The sequence below is a fragment of the Drosophila miranda genome, chromosome 3, assembly GCF_003369915.1.
Source record: "Drosophila miranda strain MSH22 chromosome 3, D.miranda_PacBio2.1, whole genome shotgun sequence".
Lineage (NCBI taxonomy): Eukaryota > Metazoa > Arthropoda > Insecta > Diptera > Drosophilidae > Drosophila > Drosophila miranda.
The window spans coordinates 19199335-19211278 of record NC_046676.1 but is presented as its reverse complement, the minus strand read 5'-3'; the positions used below and the strand labels follow the sequence as shown (position 1 = coordinate 19211278).

General features: G+C 43.9%; 1 protein-coding gene and 2 non-coding genes across 4 annotated transcripts; 2 read left to right on the top strand and 1 right to left on the bottom strand.

Moving 5' to 3' along the window:
* On the bottom strand, window positions 1–72 carry Trnaa-ugc. The gene has a single exon. It is a non-coding gene; the product is annotated as a tRNA-Ala (tRNA).
* A 229-nt stretch (window positions 73–301) lies between these two features.
* Window positions 302–373, top strand: Trnaa-ugc. The gene has a single exon. It is a non-coding gene; the product is annotated as a tRNA-Ala (tRNA).
* Window positions 374–2479: 2106 nt separating this feature from the next.
* On the top strand, window positions 2480–11865 carry LOC108160238 (Na(+)/H(+) exchange regulatory cofactor NHE-RF1). 2 transcript variants are annotated; one of them, XM_033391242.1, is made up of 3 exons: window positions 2480–2908; window positions 5932–6040; window positions 10510–11865. In XM_033391242.1, the coding sequence occupies exon 3, from the start codon at window positions 10515–10517 to the stop codon at window positions 11481–11483; it is 969 nt and encodes a 322-aa protein (XP_033247133.1). In that variant the 5' UTR covers window positions 2480–2908; window positions 5932–6040; window positions 10510–10514; the 3' UTR covers window positions 11484–11865. The 2 variants fall into 2 exon arrangements, with proteins under 2 accessions (XP_033247133.1, XP_017149584.1); XM_017294095.2 differs by lacking the exon at window positions 5932–6040.
* The last annotated feature ends 79 nt before the right edge of the window (window positions 11866–11944 follow it).

Genomic DNA, 11944 nt, shown 5'->3' with positions numbered 1-11944 from the left:
TGGAGATGCCGGGGATTGAACCCGGGGCCTCTCACATGCAAAGCGAGCGCTCTACCACTGAGCTACATCCCCGTTGAGCGATTCGCGCTCCAAAGTGTACAAGGTGTTGTGAATGGCAGTGCTAAAGGTGGGAGGGGTGCACAAGAATTTTGTATATATAATAATTATATACTAGAAACAACTGAAATAAACGAAATAAGGAGATTTTGTTCTATTCCCCACCTGAGAGACAATCTGTCTGCGCTTCGCCATTTACCGGCCGCGTGTCTTGTGTTTGGATTTAGCCCTTCGATGTCCATCAGGGGATGTAGCTCAGTGGTAGAGCGCTCGCTTTGCATGTGAGAGGCCCCGGGTTCAATCCCCGGCATCTCCAAGTACATTTTTTGTCTTTTTTTTCCTCTATTTTAATGTATTTTCTTGATGCTCGTTGGGCGACGTTTTCGCCACGAAAAATATTCCGATTTCGAGATCACAATCGATCGCATATTTTCGCTTCTTCGTAAAATCGATAAAGTGATCCATGTGTACACCAGGGGCGCAGGAGAGAGAAACAGAGCTCTCTCCCACTCTCCCCAGATATGAGCGGACCCGCATGATCGTTTCAAAGTACAAACGAAACGTAAAATTTCATGCCACGCGCTAGAAAGGGATGGCCAGCGCTGCTGGGCGAGAGCACGACATAGAACAGAGCGAGACACAGATAGACAGCTATGCGATTGGCCAGCGGATTCGAATAGGTTCCGCTCGCCGGCTGCTCGACGCTGTGCGCCTGGTACTTTACTTAAAAAGATTGAACGATTTTTGCACGGTTTGAGCACAAAAAGTTCATTTGAGTTTACCCGTTCAAGTTTTCGTTCCACTTAAGATCTGAAAAGAGCCGAAAGGGCGTTGCCGCTTGTAAATGTAAATTCAAGGGACTCCCCATATGTTTTCCACATCACTTCTCTTCGATATCTGGGGTGTTCGGTGTTCGTTCTCTTTCATTGGGTGCGAATGGAATGCAATTTAAATCATTTATTACGAAATCCCCGGGAGGATTAAAAGAAACTTTTTTATTGCAGGTGCACGAAACTTTTGCCAAATCTCTCGACAGCCTCGCCCCAGCCGCCATTGCATTTTCTCTTCTTACTTATTTTTGTTCTGCATTCTGTTTTTGTTGTTTTGCATATAAATTTGTTGGCTGCCAGAGGTATTCTGCCTAATCCGGCGACGTTTCTTGGGGAGTTGCATTTAATTCCGCGCCATTTCCTATAAATATTCATGCAAATTGGAAAAGGGCTAAGCGCACACCACACCACAGCCCAGCAGCACCACACCACCCCCCGCACAGAAGGCCCCACGAAAGATAAACAGGAAAACAGAGCAGGTGGCGCCCTTCACTGGCCTTAATTAAATGTAAAAGGAGTCGCTCCTTAAATGCAATCGGACTCCTAAGTGGCAACTTATTAGCAATCTCATAATTGCCTGTGCTCTCTCCATCCCTGTCTGCCACATGTGCCCTGGGCAGGGGCAGCGGCAGCGGCAGAGCTTGAGTGGAGCTCCTCCATCGGTCGCAACTTTTTCAAAAACTAATTAAAACGATAAGAGCAACGAAGCAGAGCGTCGAAATGTCGCCAAAGAGCCCCCGAAAAAAGCACCAACAGAACGGAACTTTGACTATTTCGCTTCGATGTTTATCTGGAAGATATGGTTAAATTTGCATTGGCATTGCCACTGTGCACAGTGCATACCATTTTCCTTTGTTTGCCGCCCCATCCCATCCCATCCCGTTCCACTGCCACATGTGCAAGGATGCGATGCGGGGGCTGGAAGTCAATTTACTTCAATGGTCATGCGGAAATTAAATAAATTCCATGGGCAGGTGGAAACCAACACCCACCCGAAAATGACAGTTGTCAGCTGTCGAACCTATGACACAAGTACAGTTGACCGCCGCACACCCACACATTTGATGGATTTCATTATTTCGGCATGTTTTGATTACTTTTTCAAGGCAACTCTGTGCAACTGTACCACTTTCTGCAGGCTCAGTAACGTAAGAAGAGGCTTCGCTTATTGTTCTACGAAATCCGATTTCGTATGTTTTGGGGAAAAAGGGATTTTCCGCATATGGCCGGTGAGGGAGAGGGTAGGCACAGCCATTGCCCAAATTGATTTCCATACAGGTAACGCGTTCAGTTGGAAACCACAGTGGCTACCGCTGATAAGGTGCCTCCTGCCTCGCCCCCAGCTACGGGGGGACAGACAATGGGAGTTAATACGGTTGGGGGGTGTGTATAGAATTCAATGGAGTGAAGGGCCCCAAAGCATTGAACCAAGGGAATCGAAGGTAAAACATGGGTAGAAAAAACAAAGGTAAAATCTGAAAGCCAGCTAAAAGTATGCTACACCAATGTTAAAACGATCTACAGCTCAGCGCCAGCGCTCACCTGGGTTTCCGAAGAGGGTCCGAACAGGGTCTCACCTACGGAGGTCTCTGCTGCCGAAATCAGTTACGAGTCGCCCGCGAAAGCGTTAACAAGTTCCCAACGGATCGAGCGCACAACAACCACCACCAACCATTCCACTCACTCTCTCTCTCTCTCTGTCTCTCGCGTGCGGAGCTCTCTCGGGTCGTGGAACATCAACAGTTATTTTTACTACACCGCCGAGAGTGTGTGTTTCGTGTGCTTCGCTTCTCTCGGTCGCGTCGCTGCCAGCAGCTCCTTCATTAAAAGATAAGCAAGGCTTAAAAAGAAACAACAACGCGTGTGTGTCGTGGCTGTGTGACAGCGTTTGCATACAAAAAGCAACAGCAACAGCAGCTTCAAGCAGAGCAGCAGCCAGCAGCAGCAGAAGAAGAGGAGGCGAAAGAAGACCAGCAAAAACAAGCGTACACTGAAAGGGAATCTATTTGCCTGAACAAACGGTAAGTTGTGATGAAATTTGCACTGATGTGTGGTCGTGGTCAGCCTTGATACAGTTGTAGAAGCTTTGGCCAGCAGGCACGATCTTGAGACAGTTGGAGGGACATTGAGTTTCGAAGGCAGGGAGAATTTCAATGAAACATTTTCCACCGATGGTTTTTAAGCCTAGAATGCGCCAGAATATATAAAATTACGTCATTAGCTTATTTATGATGTCGTATAACCGTATATCCCATCCACAAAATACTTGTTAACGACTTAATGCTGTTAATAAAAACCCATTTAGCTTGAACACTGGCCAAATTGAAAGCAATCCAAATTGCATTTTCAATAACTAAAATTAAATAAACAATTCGCACACGCAAGCCAAAGAGGAAGCGCAGGCAGAAAGAGAGAAGAGGCCAGGGAGAAAGGGAGGCAGGAATCTCTGGACTGCCTTTTAAACGCCATAAATAAATAAACGAAATTCAAATTAAAATTCATTTCTATTTGTGGCACAGCTCGAAAAAGTGTGGCCCTGCGTTAACTGTTTTCGCACTGCACTCGGCGCCGCCGCCGCCACTGCCACAAGCCTTACATAATAATTGTTTTGATTTATTGCCCTCTCTTTCTCGCCCGCTCTGGCAAATTGCATAAGGCCGTTTTCAAATGCGACATGCATGCCATTTTTTTTTTTGTTGTTGTCTCTTTCGCTGTGCTTTGGCTTTGGCTTTGGCTTTGCTTTTGCTTTGGCTTTGCTATTCATAATTCGCTTTCAACTTTGCGGGTTTTTTCTTCTACTCGTCCACCTCCTCCTCCTCCTTCTTCTTCTTCTTCCCCTTTCGGCGGCTGCGTCAACTCTGGTATTCCAGCAATGTCCCCCCGTCACAGAGCAGGTTTCTTTGATGGTTTTTTTTTTGTTTTTGGTTGGCTTTGGTTTTAGATTTTGTCTTTATTTTAGTTTGAGTCGTTTGGTGGGGGGGATTGGGGCTATCAATTCACCGGTTTACTTCACCTGATCGCTGGTTGTGCATTTTTGTCGCGTGTTTTTCTGGTTTTCCCCCAGGCCTTCGCTCTTTTTCCACGGTTTTCCTAGTGGAGCTGGGGGTTTTTTTTTTCCTCTGACGATCTTCTCGGCTTCTTCTGACCACCAATGCTATGCTAATTCGATTAATGACTCCTGCTTTGGTATTTAACGATCAAGTTTTGCATTTAACACAGTTACAGATCGTCTCTTTTTGGCACGTTCCCCCAGACGTTCCAGACGTTGTGCAGGTGAAAAATCAACCTGTTCTTGAAGAGAGCATAGAATATCTTCGGTCGAGACCACACCTAAATGTTAAGTCATTTCCTAGAAGAAATACCATCTACGAATTCCGCTTAAACAGCCCAAAGAGTGATCATCGAACCCTAGCTTTCGTAGCCTTGAAAATCCATGCCAAAAATATCTCAAACGATCTTTTGATAGATCTTTTCCCAGGAATTTGCACACCCCTGTATATATTTATCATATTTAGGCAGACAGGTGTACAGTCGTTCCCACATCCATTCAGTGGCATGCGAAAATCTCCACAATTGCAGCAAAAATCTCCATGCACATATAGACACCATGTTTCCACATACATATATAAAGATTGTATTATATATGTACTTTTCAAAGTTTTGTTTTTGTGTTTGGCTAACAATTTGCACACTTGGTCGGCGCATTGTTTTGTTTGTGTACTATTATTTCTATTTAAGCTGGCAATCATCATAATTTTTTTCCCAATAGTTAATTTATAATATTCTCAAGGTCTGAGAAAACCATTGACGGACGACGCAGTAGATGCAACAAAACGACTCTCCCCAAAAACCCAATGCGATAATTTATACGAAATCTTACCTTTTCGATTCGCCTTTTTTTTTGTGTGATAAACTTTCGAAAAATAGAAGACCAAAATGGTATAAATTATATAAAAATATGTACGTTATTAAATGGCTATCCCAGACAAACGAAAACGAAAGCCCCAAAAAGTCCGCTCCAGAGATCGTTCGCTTAAGTATTTCTCTTCCTTCATTTTTGTTTTTTTTTTTTCTGTTGATTGGACGGAGACCAGAGACCCCGACCCAAACGCAAACCCAAACAAGATCCCAACAACAAACTCAAGAAACGCCTAAAAACAGCGGCTGCTGCGAAGGGGCTGCTGCCACAAAAACAAGTACAAAGCCCAAAGATATTTCAAAAGGCCAGCACAAAGAGCCACAAACAGAAGAGACGAACATACGCCGCGGCAGAGCCAAAAAAACAGGTTCTAGAATCAATTTTTATTTTCTCAAGCTCTCGGCCAAATAAAAAAAAAAAAAAAAGTTACAAAAAAAAAAAAGAATGAAACGAAATCCCAGACGAAACAAGAAAGGAAGCTGAATTTTGTTCTTATCGAAAACCGACTTGTAAATGCCCTAGAGAAATATACCAAAAAGATGAAAGATCAAATTATAATATCTGCTGTTTTTTATTGAAATTCTATCCCTAGGTATTCCCATATTTTGGGAGTTACAGAAGATATCTCCCATGTGAGAGACCCCCTGCGAAAGGGTGTCCTCTTAACTGAAATATTCGCCGGCTGGAACGCACAAAGAATATTTGAGGCAGCTCAAAATGATTTTGGTTAGGACCGGGTTCTTCCAGGCCCAGAGAGACGACAGCATCCAAGTGGCTCTCTCTCTCTCTCTCTCTCATGCCATCTCTTGGCTTCTCTCTCGCTTGGACGATCTTTATACCTTCCTTTTATTATTATTATTATTTTTCCTTTTTGCTGGTGGGCTCTCAAAAGTATCTGTATCTGTCGTCAGTGGCTGTATCGGTGTATATCGTTGAGGGCTTTTCTGTGTGTGTACGCGTACTGTCAGATACATTTTGCCTAGCATTCAGCGAAAGAACATCAAGAAATATGTCTTACAAAATTGCAGAGGTTTCATTTCTTGCAGTTTTTCATTGAATTTTACAAGAACTCGTAATTCACTCCGTTGTTTATTTGCTTATTAATGTTTTGATTGATTGTCGCAGACACCGCCCAGAAGTACAGCCAAAAGGTTTACGTACTCGTGTATCCGTTATCCGAGAAGACCTGTGAAACCCGGGAACAATGATATATGATTGCCTCTGGGCGTGCCAGGTACGGGTTTTCTCTTTTTTCTCATTAATGAAATGAAACGGGAAGGGTAATGGCCAGATTCACTTTTCCACTTTGTTCGGAGAAAGAGTATCAGTTCTTTCCTGCCAGCTCTTTGCGATCTATCGGCTAGAGTACAGCATTTCCTTGAGAGAATGTCATAAACTTGTGCAAACTATCCGCCATGTAATGTGATATTTAATGCATTTTATACACGAGAAACTAACACAAATATTTACTTGGCCCGTTTGACATTGGCGGGGCCTGATGAATGCTTATAACCAAGCATTCAAGTGTCTTCTCCATGCAGGTGTTTCTCTCGGAGACTGGGGGCCACGGAGGGGTCACAGTCATTCACATTTACAGCGTTTTGCCATTGTCATTGGATAATAGAAAAATTGTGAGCCAGCGCATGGCTGCTCGACTTAAAGAGTACCCTGGAAAATGAAAAAAAAAGGTTTGCACTCGAATGATTTCGCTTCTACAGTAGATATTTGCAGCCTTCTGTCTAATATACCGCCGCCTGCCCGTGTGCACTGTGGGGCACTCTCGCTATGCAAAGAATAAATAATAAATCCATAACCAGTTTCGCAAAGAGTTTTCCCAGCTGTACAAAAAGGCATTTGCTAACAATTCCCAAGCGCCCGAGCAGGGGGCGACAACAACCGACAGTCACTCATGAGGCGCGCACGCATCGCCTCTGCCCGGAGATCTGGGGAGGAGGAGGCTGCTGCTGCCGCTGCTAATGAGTTTTCTCTCAGTGCCCAAGTGATTCATGAACAGAAACAGGGCTCTAAACTGTCACCACATCCGTTTCTGCGTCCCATCTCTGGAGGTGCTAAATGAACCCCAAAAAAAAAAAACCTTCTTTTTGACGTCATCTATCCCAGAAAAAAAAACCAAAGTACTGAAAAAATACCAGTTACGAGCATTACGCGCATAATTACTCATGAATATGGCGGAGACAAGGTCCCAGAAATTCTTAATTAAAATCAAGAAAAGATAAGATAAGCGCCTGAGAATGGGAATCTATTTGGCAGGCAACAAAAATATTTGATAAAGTCAAACACAGAAATTAAAATGTGTCTTATGTTCTTAAGATAATGTCAGTTCCCATATATACAACGACGAGTAGGAGTAGGAGTATCTCTCGGCTTCCTGATCTTCGATCGGCCCCAGATAGTGAAAGCTATTCGCCTGTTCTTCGACTTTGACTTTGCCTTTTCGATTGTATAAGAAATCTCAGCACACACAGGAATGTCGTCAGCTTTTGTTTAAATTATTACGTAGGCTTCTTCCATATTTCGTTAATTTTATAATAAACAATGGCAATTATCTTTGAAATTCTTTAGCTATTTTGGGACTGAGTTATTATTGCCATAAGTTGATATTTTTCATTACTTTTGGACTGCCTTTAAGTGTGGCTCGTGATGCATCATTTCGTGAAATGTGAAGGGCTTACATAATACTCCAAAACGAATCGAGCTCGGCATTGTCTCTCTCGCTATTTATGACAGCTAATTGCACAGTTAGACAACAGGGGGGATCGTCGATAGGTTAAGCGGCATTCCCTGTGGATCAAGGGGGTTTCGAGGTGAGAGCTTTTCAGTGAAAATTTCCCATAAGCGAACGAACACCAATAGACGGGGGCCTCCCTTCAGAAGGGCTTTCTAATCACAGCACTTCTTGGGGCCTTTTTGAGAGGTAATCGCTAACAGATGACTCGTCCGACTCGAGAATATCTTATTACAAATCAGTTCCCATGAAGCGATATCTTTTATAGCCATATTAAGTCACCCACAACTGACTCATTCTTAATTCATTACCAACATATAGCCTGTAGCTAAACCCCATCGGAAACTGCTATAAAAAGTATCTTTATCTCATTAATTCCACTGTTTGTTCTATCATTTCCTCTGCTTAGATAAGACCTTCAATATTTGCCTAGAAACTATAATTAAATTCGGTGCGAAATTTCCAAATAAAACAAAATTTAATTAGAATTTACTTGGAAATATGCCGCACTGGGAAAAGTTACCGCCACGTGCGGTATTTATATAAAAACGGATTTGCCTGTATTTTTGGAGGTGGGGATCATCCCCCAGGATGGGGGGGGGGAGGGGCGACACAATCAACAATCAAAATCATCTACCTGTAAGTGCCTAACGGCTAATTTGCTTTAATGATGAGAAACCGCTTAAGTCAACAAACAAGCTGCTGCTGCTGCTGTCACAATGGAGCCTCCATCGTTGTCTGTCGCGTCTCCCCACCAAAACGTACAAGGGGGGGATGCCTTATTCTCCATTGTATCTATGTACAAATATTTGTATCTGTGTGTGTGTGCGTGCGTGTGTACTTCATGCTTGATTGCAAATTCAATTAAAGTTTGCCTCATTCTCGGCGAGCTCCCTGCTGCTCGGCCAATGGCCAGAAACGGTAGAGCGACAGATCAGAGTGGAGGGACAACGGGAAATCGCTTGACGGAACGAAGCAGAAAACCGAATTATGAATGTACCAAATATTATCAATTATAGAATCCGACGGAGCAGAAGGGCCAAAACAAACGGAAATATGAACAGTTTCGCAAGAGTAAATCATTTTGAAGAACAAATATTTATAAAAACAATATACTTCCCTTAGAAAAATATATTTTCTATATATTAAACAGAATTTATGCCTTGAAAATGATTTAATTTGGAGTTAAATTCTCAAAAAAATAATATTACAAATAATTTATTTAAAACTTAAAAGTAATCCTTTGATTTTGATTAATGGTCATCTGTTTTTTGGTTTCATTAACAAAACGAGTATACGAGTATATAGTGGATGTTCCATTCAATTTAACGATTAGCTTGTTGATTTTTTTGTGACGTTTTCTGTTGCGCCCGCTTCGCCTCCAAATAGAAATCGAAATCAACAAAAACGTTTTCGGACATGCGACTGTGTCCATCAATTATTATTATTATTATTATTTCCCTCCGACATTGCCCCATTGAGAGCATCTTCCCCGCCCTGGGACCCCACGTGAACGATCTCATTGTTGAATATTGTTTTTTTTTGCGGCTCATTGTTTACCTTTGTATTTGAATTAAAAATCGCTTACAATGGAAGTTCGAGTGGCGGGAAAGTCAAGGTCATCCCCCCAAGCCCAAGCCCAGGCCCAAACACGAGCCGCATCCTCTTCTTATGTGCCCCTCCAATAAATTAAGTCGCGTACTCATCAAGGGGCTAATGCCAACACTCATAAATCTTGCGGGCTCTTTCTCTCTCTCTCTCTCTCTCCAAAGCGATGATTCAACTTTAAACCGACAAAAAATAAAAAATAAATAAATAAAAAGCAAAACAAATGTTCAAGCAAAGGCGGAACAAAAATCATTCCTTTGTAATTTGCAATGCCTGAAGTATATATATTTTTTTCCATAAGTTCAGGGTCGCATCGACATCGTATCCGTTGAGTGGCTTTGGATCTTTGAAAATTACGGGTAATTAATAATGGAGCGGAGATTTCAATTATGGGGAATTAGCATTAGGTGGGGATATCCATTTGGGCACATTTATCGATAGGAAGTCATGGGGAATGTCAGGAATTGCCTGGCTTTTCCAAGTTTCTGGCGAAAAATCACGTTGCCCTTCGTTAAGCGGGCGTGAAAAATCAATTTTGACCCATGAGCGCATGCAGGTGGAATTTCTAACTGGATCGACACACACACACAAAACCCCAACTTGAGCACGGGCCATAAAGTTATTTGGTAAGCAGCCGTAATTATGGCAGGCACTTGTCCCCCTCCAGATACGAATGGCCCCATGTAGCCATAAACACGTAGCATACGATCAGAGTGGGGAGGGTTTGGCACTGCTATCGAGCAGGGTCGCGGCCCCATGTAGGTCAGCATATTGTCAATGTTACCAAGTCGGTCATAGGGCGGGTGCACGGGCACCTCTGCGATAAGGCCTGGCCAAAAGCTGAATGAATGAAACAATTCGTTATCAGTCGGCAGTCAGTGCCGCTGATTGCCATAAAGATATGTATCCATGCTCTAATGGAAGCCTGACTGTACGACTGAATTCCTAGCCTCCCGACAAAAAGCTCATTACGAAATCTTGCTTTTTATCAGCAAATGTTTTACGCAGCGAATGAGAACTTCTCGAGACGAAATACAATTGAAAGTATTCGGCTGAAGGTTACGTTACCCTGGAAATAGTATTCTTTGTCCATTTACTAGGGGCTTCTCCATCTGTCCTTTATGGTATATTTCAAATGAATGGGTCTTTCTGTGAGTGCATAGGGTATACCCCTAGGTGGCTTGCTTTGCAGGGTATCCCTTACATTACTTTGAAGAAACCAAAACACAACTCATTTCTCTATCGCCAATACAGTGAGGCGCAAGTAACTAGAGAATCCATTAATACACTATTCCATGCCTGAAAACCAACCTAACTTTTTTTTCCAACTCTCTGTCTCTGTACCACAGCCATAATGTCGACACCAACAACACCGAAGACACCCACACCACCCACATTGCCGCCGGGTGTGACCAAGACCTGTCACATAGTGAAGCGACCCGATTTCGATGGCTATGGCTTCAACCTGCACTCGGAGAAGGTGAAGCCGGGACAGTTTATCGGAAAGGTGGACGCCAAGTCGCCGGCAGAGTCTGCTGGCCTCAAGGAGGGCGATCGCATCCTGGAGGTGAACGGTGTCTCCATTGGCAGCGAGACACACAAGCAGGTGGTGGCCCGGATCAAGGCGATTGCCAACGAGGTGCGCCTCCTGCTGATCGATGTGGATGGCAAGCCCATAGATGTGTCGCCGCCCTCGCCATCGGCCCTTTCCAATTGCAGTGAACCAACGAATGGCAATGGCAATGGCAATCCGAATGTGAACGGTAATGGCTATGAGGGAACCAAGCAGGAGATGCCCGGTGCCAGCGCCAACATCAGCAGCATCAGCATGGTGAGCATGAAGCGATCCTCAAATGCCAGCAGCATCCAGAGCGGCAGCACCATGAATGCCAGCGACCTGGATGTGGTGGACAGGGGCATTCCTCCGCCGGTGGCTGCTGTCGTCGCTTCTCCCCAGCAGAATGGTAGCAAACCGTCATCGCCGTCGCCGATCAACAACAACACCCTGATGAGCACGCCGCCGCCACCATCGGCCGCGGTGGCCTCCATGAACAGCAACGGCAATGTGTACAGCAGTTCCAATGGCAACACAAATGGCACGGCCTCGCCCACAGCCTCGCCCACACCCACAGCCATGACAGCGCCCCAGACAACAGCTCCTATGACGGCGGCTGCGGGAGCGGCAGGAAACCGGGCGGGCAGCCTGAACCTCCCACTGACGGTGGCCGAGATGCGGGCCAAGCTTGCCTCCAAGAAGAAGTACGATCCGAAGAACGAGAGCGTCGACCTCAAGAAGAAGTTCGAGATCATCCAGAAGCTCTGAGCGGAGTCCACGAAAGCCACTCGTACTTGTTATAACTTTACACGAAGCAAACAACCGAAAACGGTTCGTCACGAGGAGCAGCTGCAGGAGGAACATATATAATGTTTAACTATTTAGTACGAGTCACTTATTAACTAAGCAAGTTTTTAATTATTATCCATTAAGCAGGCGCGATAAAGGACAGCGCTAGAGTGAAGGCACTTTTGACGTAGAAAAGCTGAGAGAATATGTACCATATACACATATATCCACGATATACGATATAGACATCTTTTCAAGCTATAATATTTTGCATTGTAGTTCATTGAACAACTTTCCGTTGAATATGTATTTAGTTTTGCGTATTTTTTCCACAGTAAATAAAGCAAAATTAAAAAAAGAATTTTGTACAAGCGAGCATCTGTTTTCGTTAATTGAATAAGAATAAGAATTGATTCAGCTGTCTAAACAAATTCCTACTT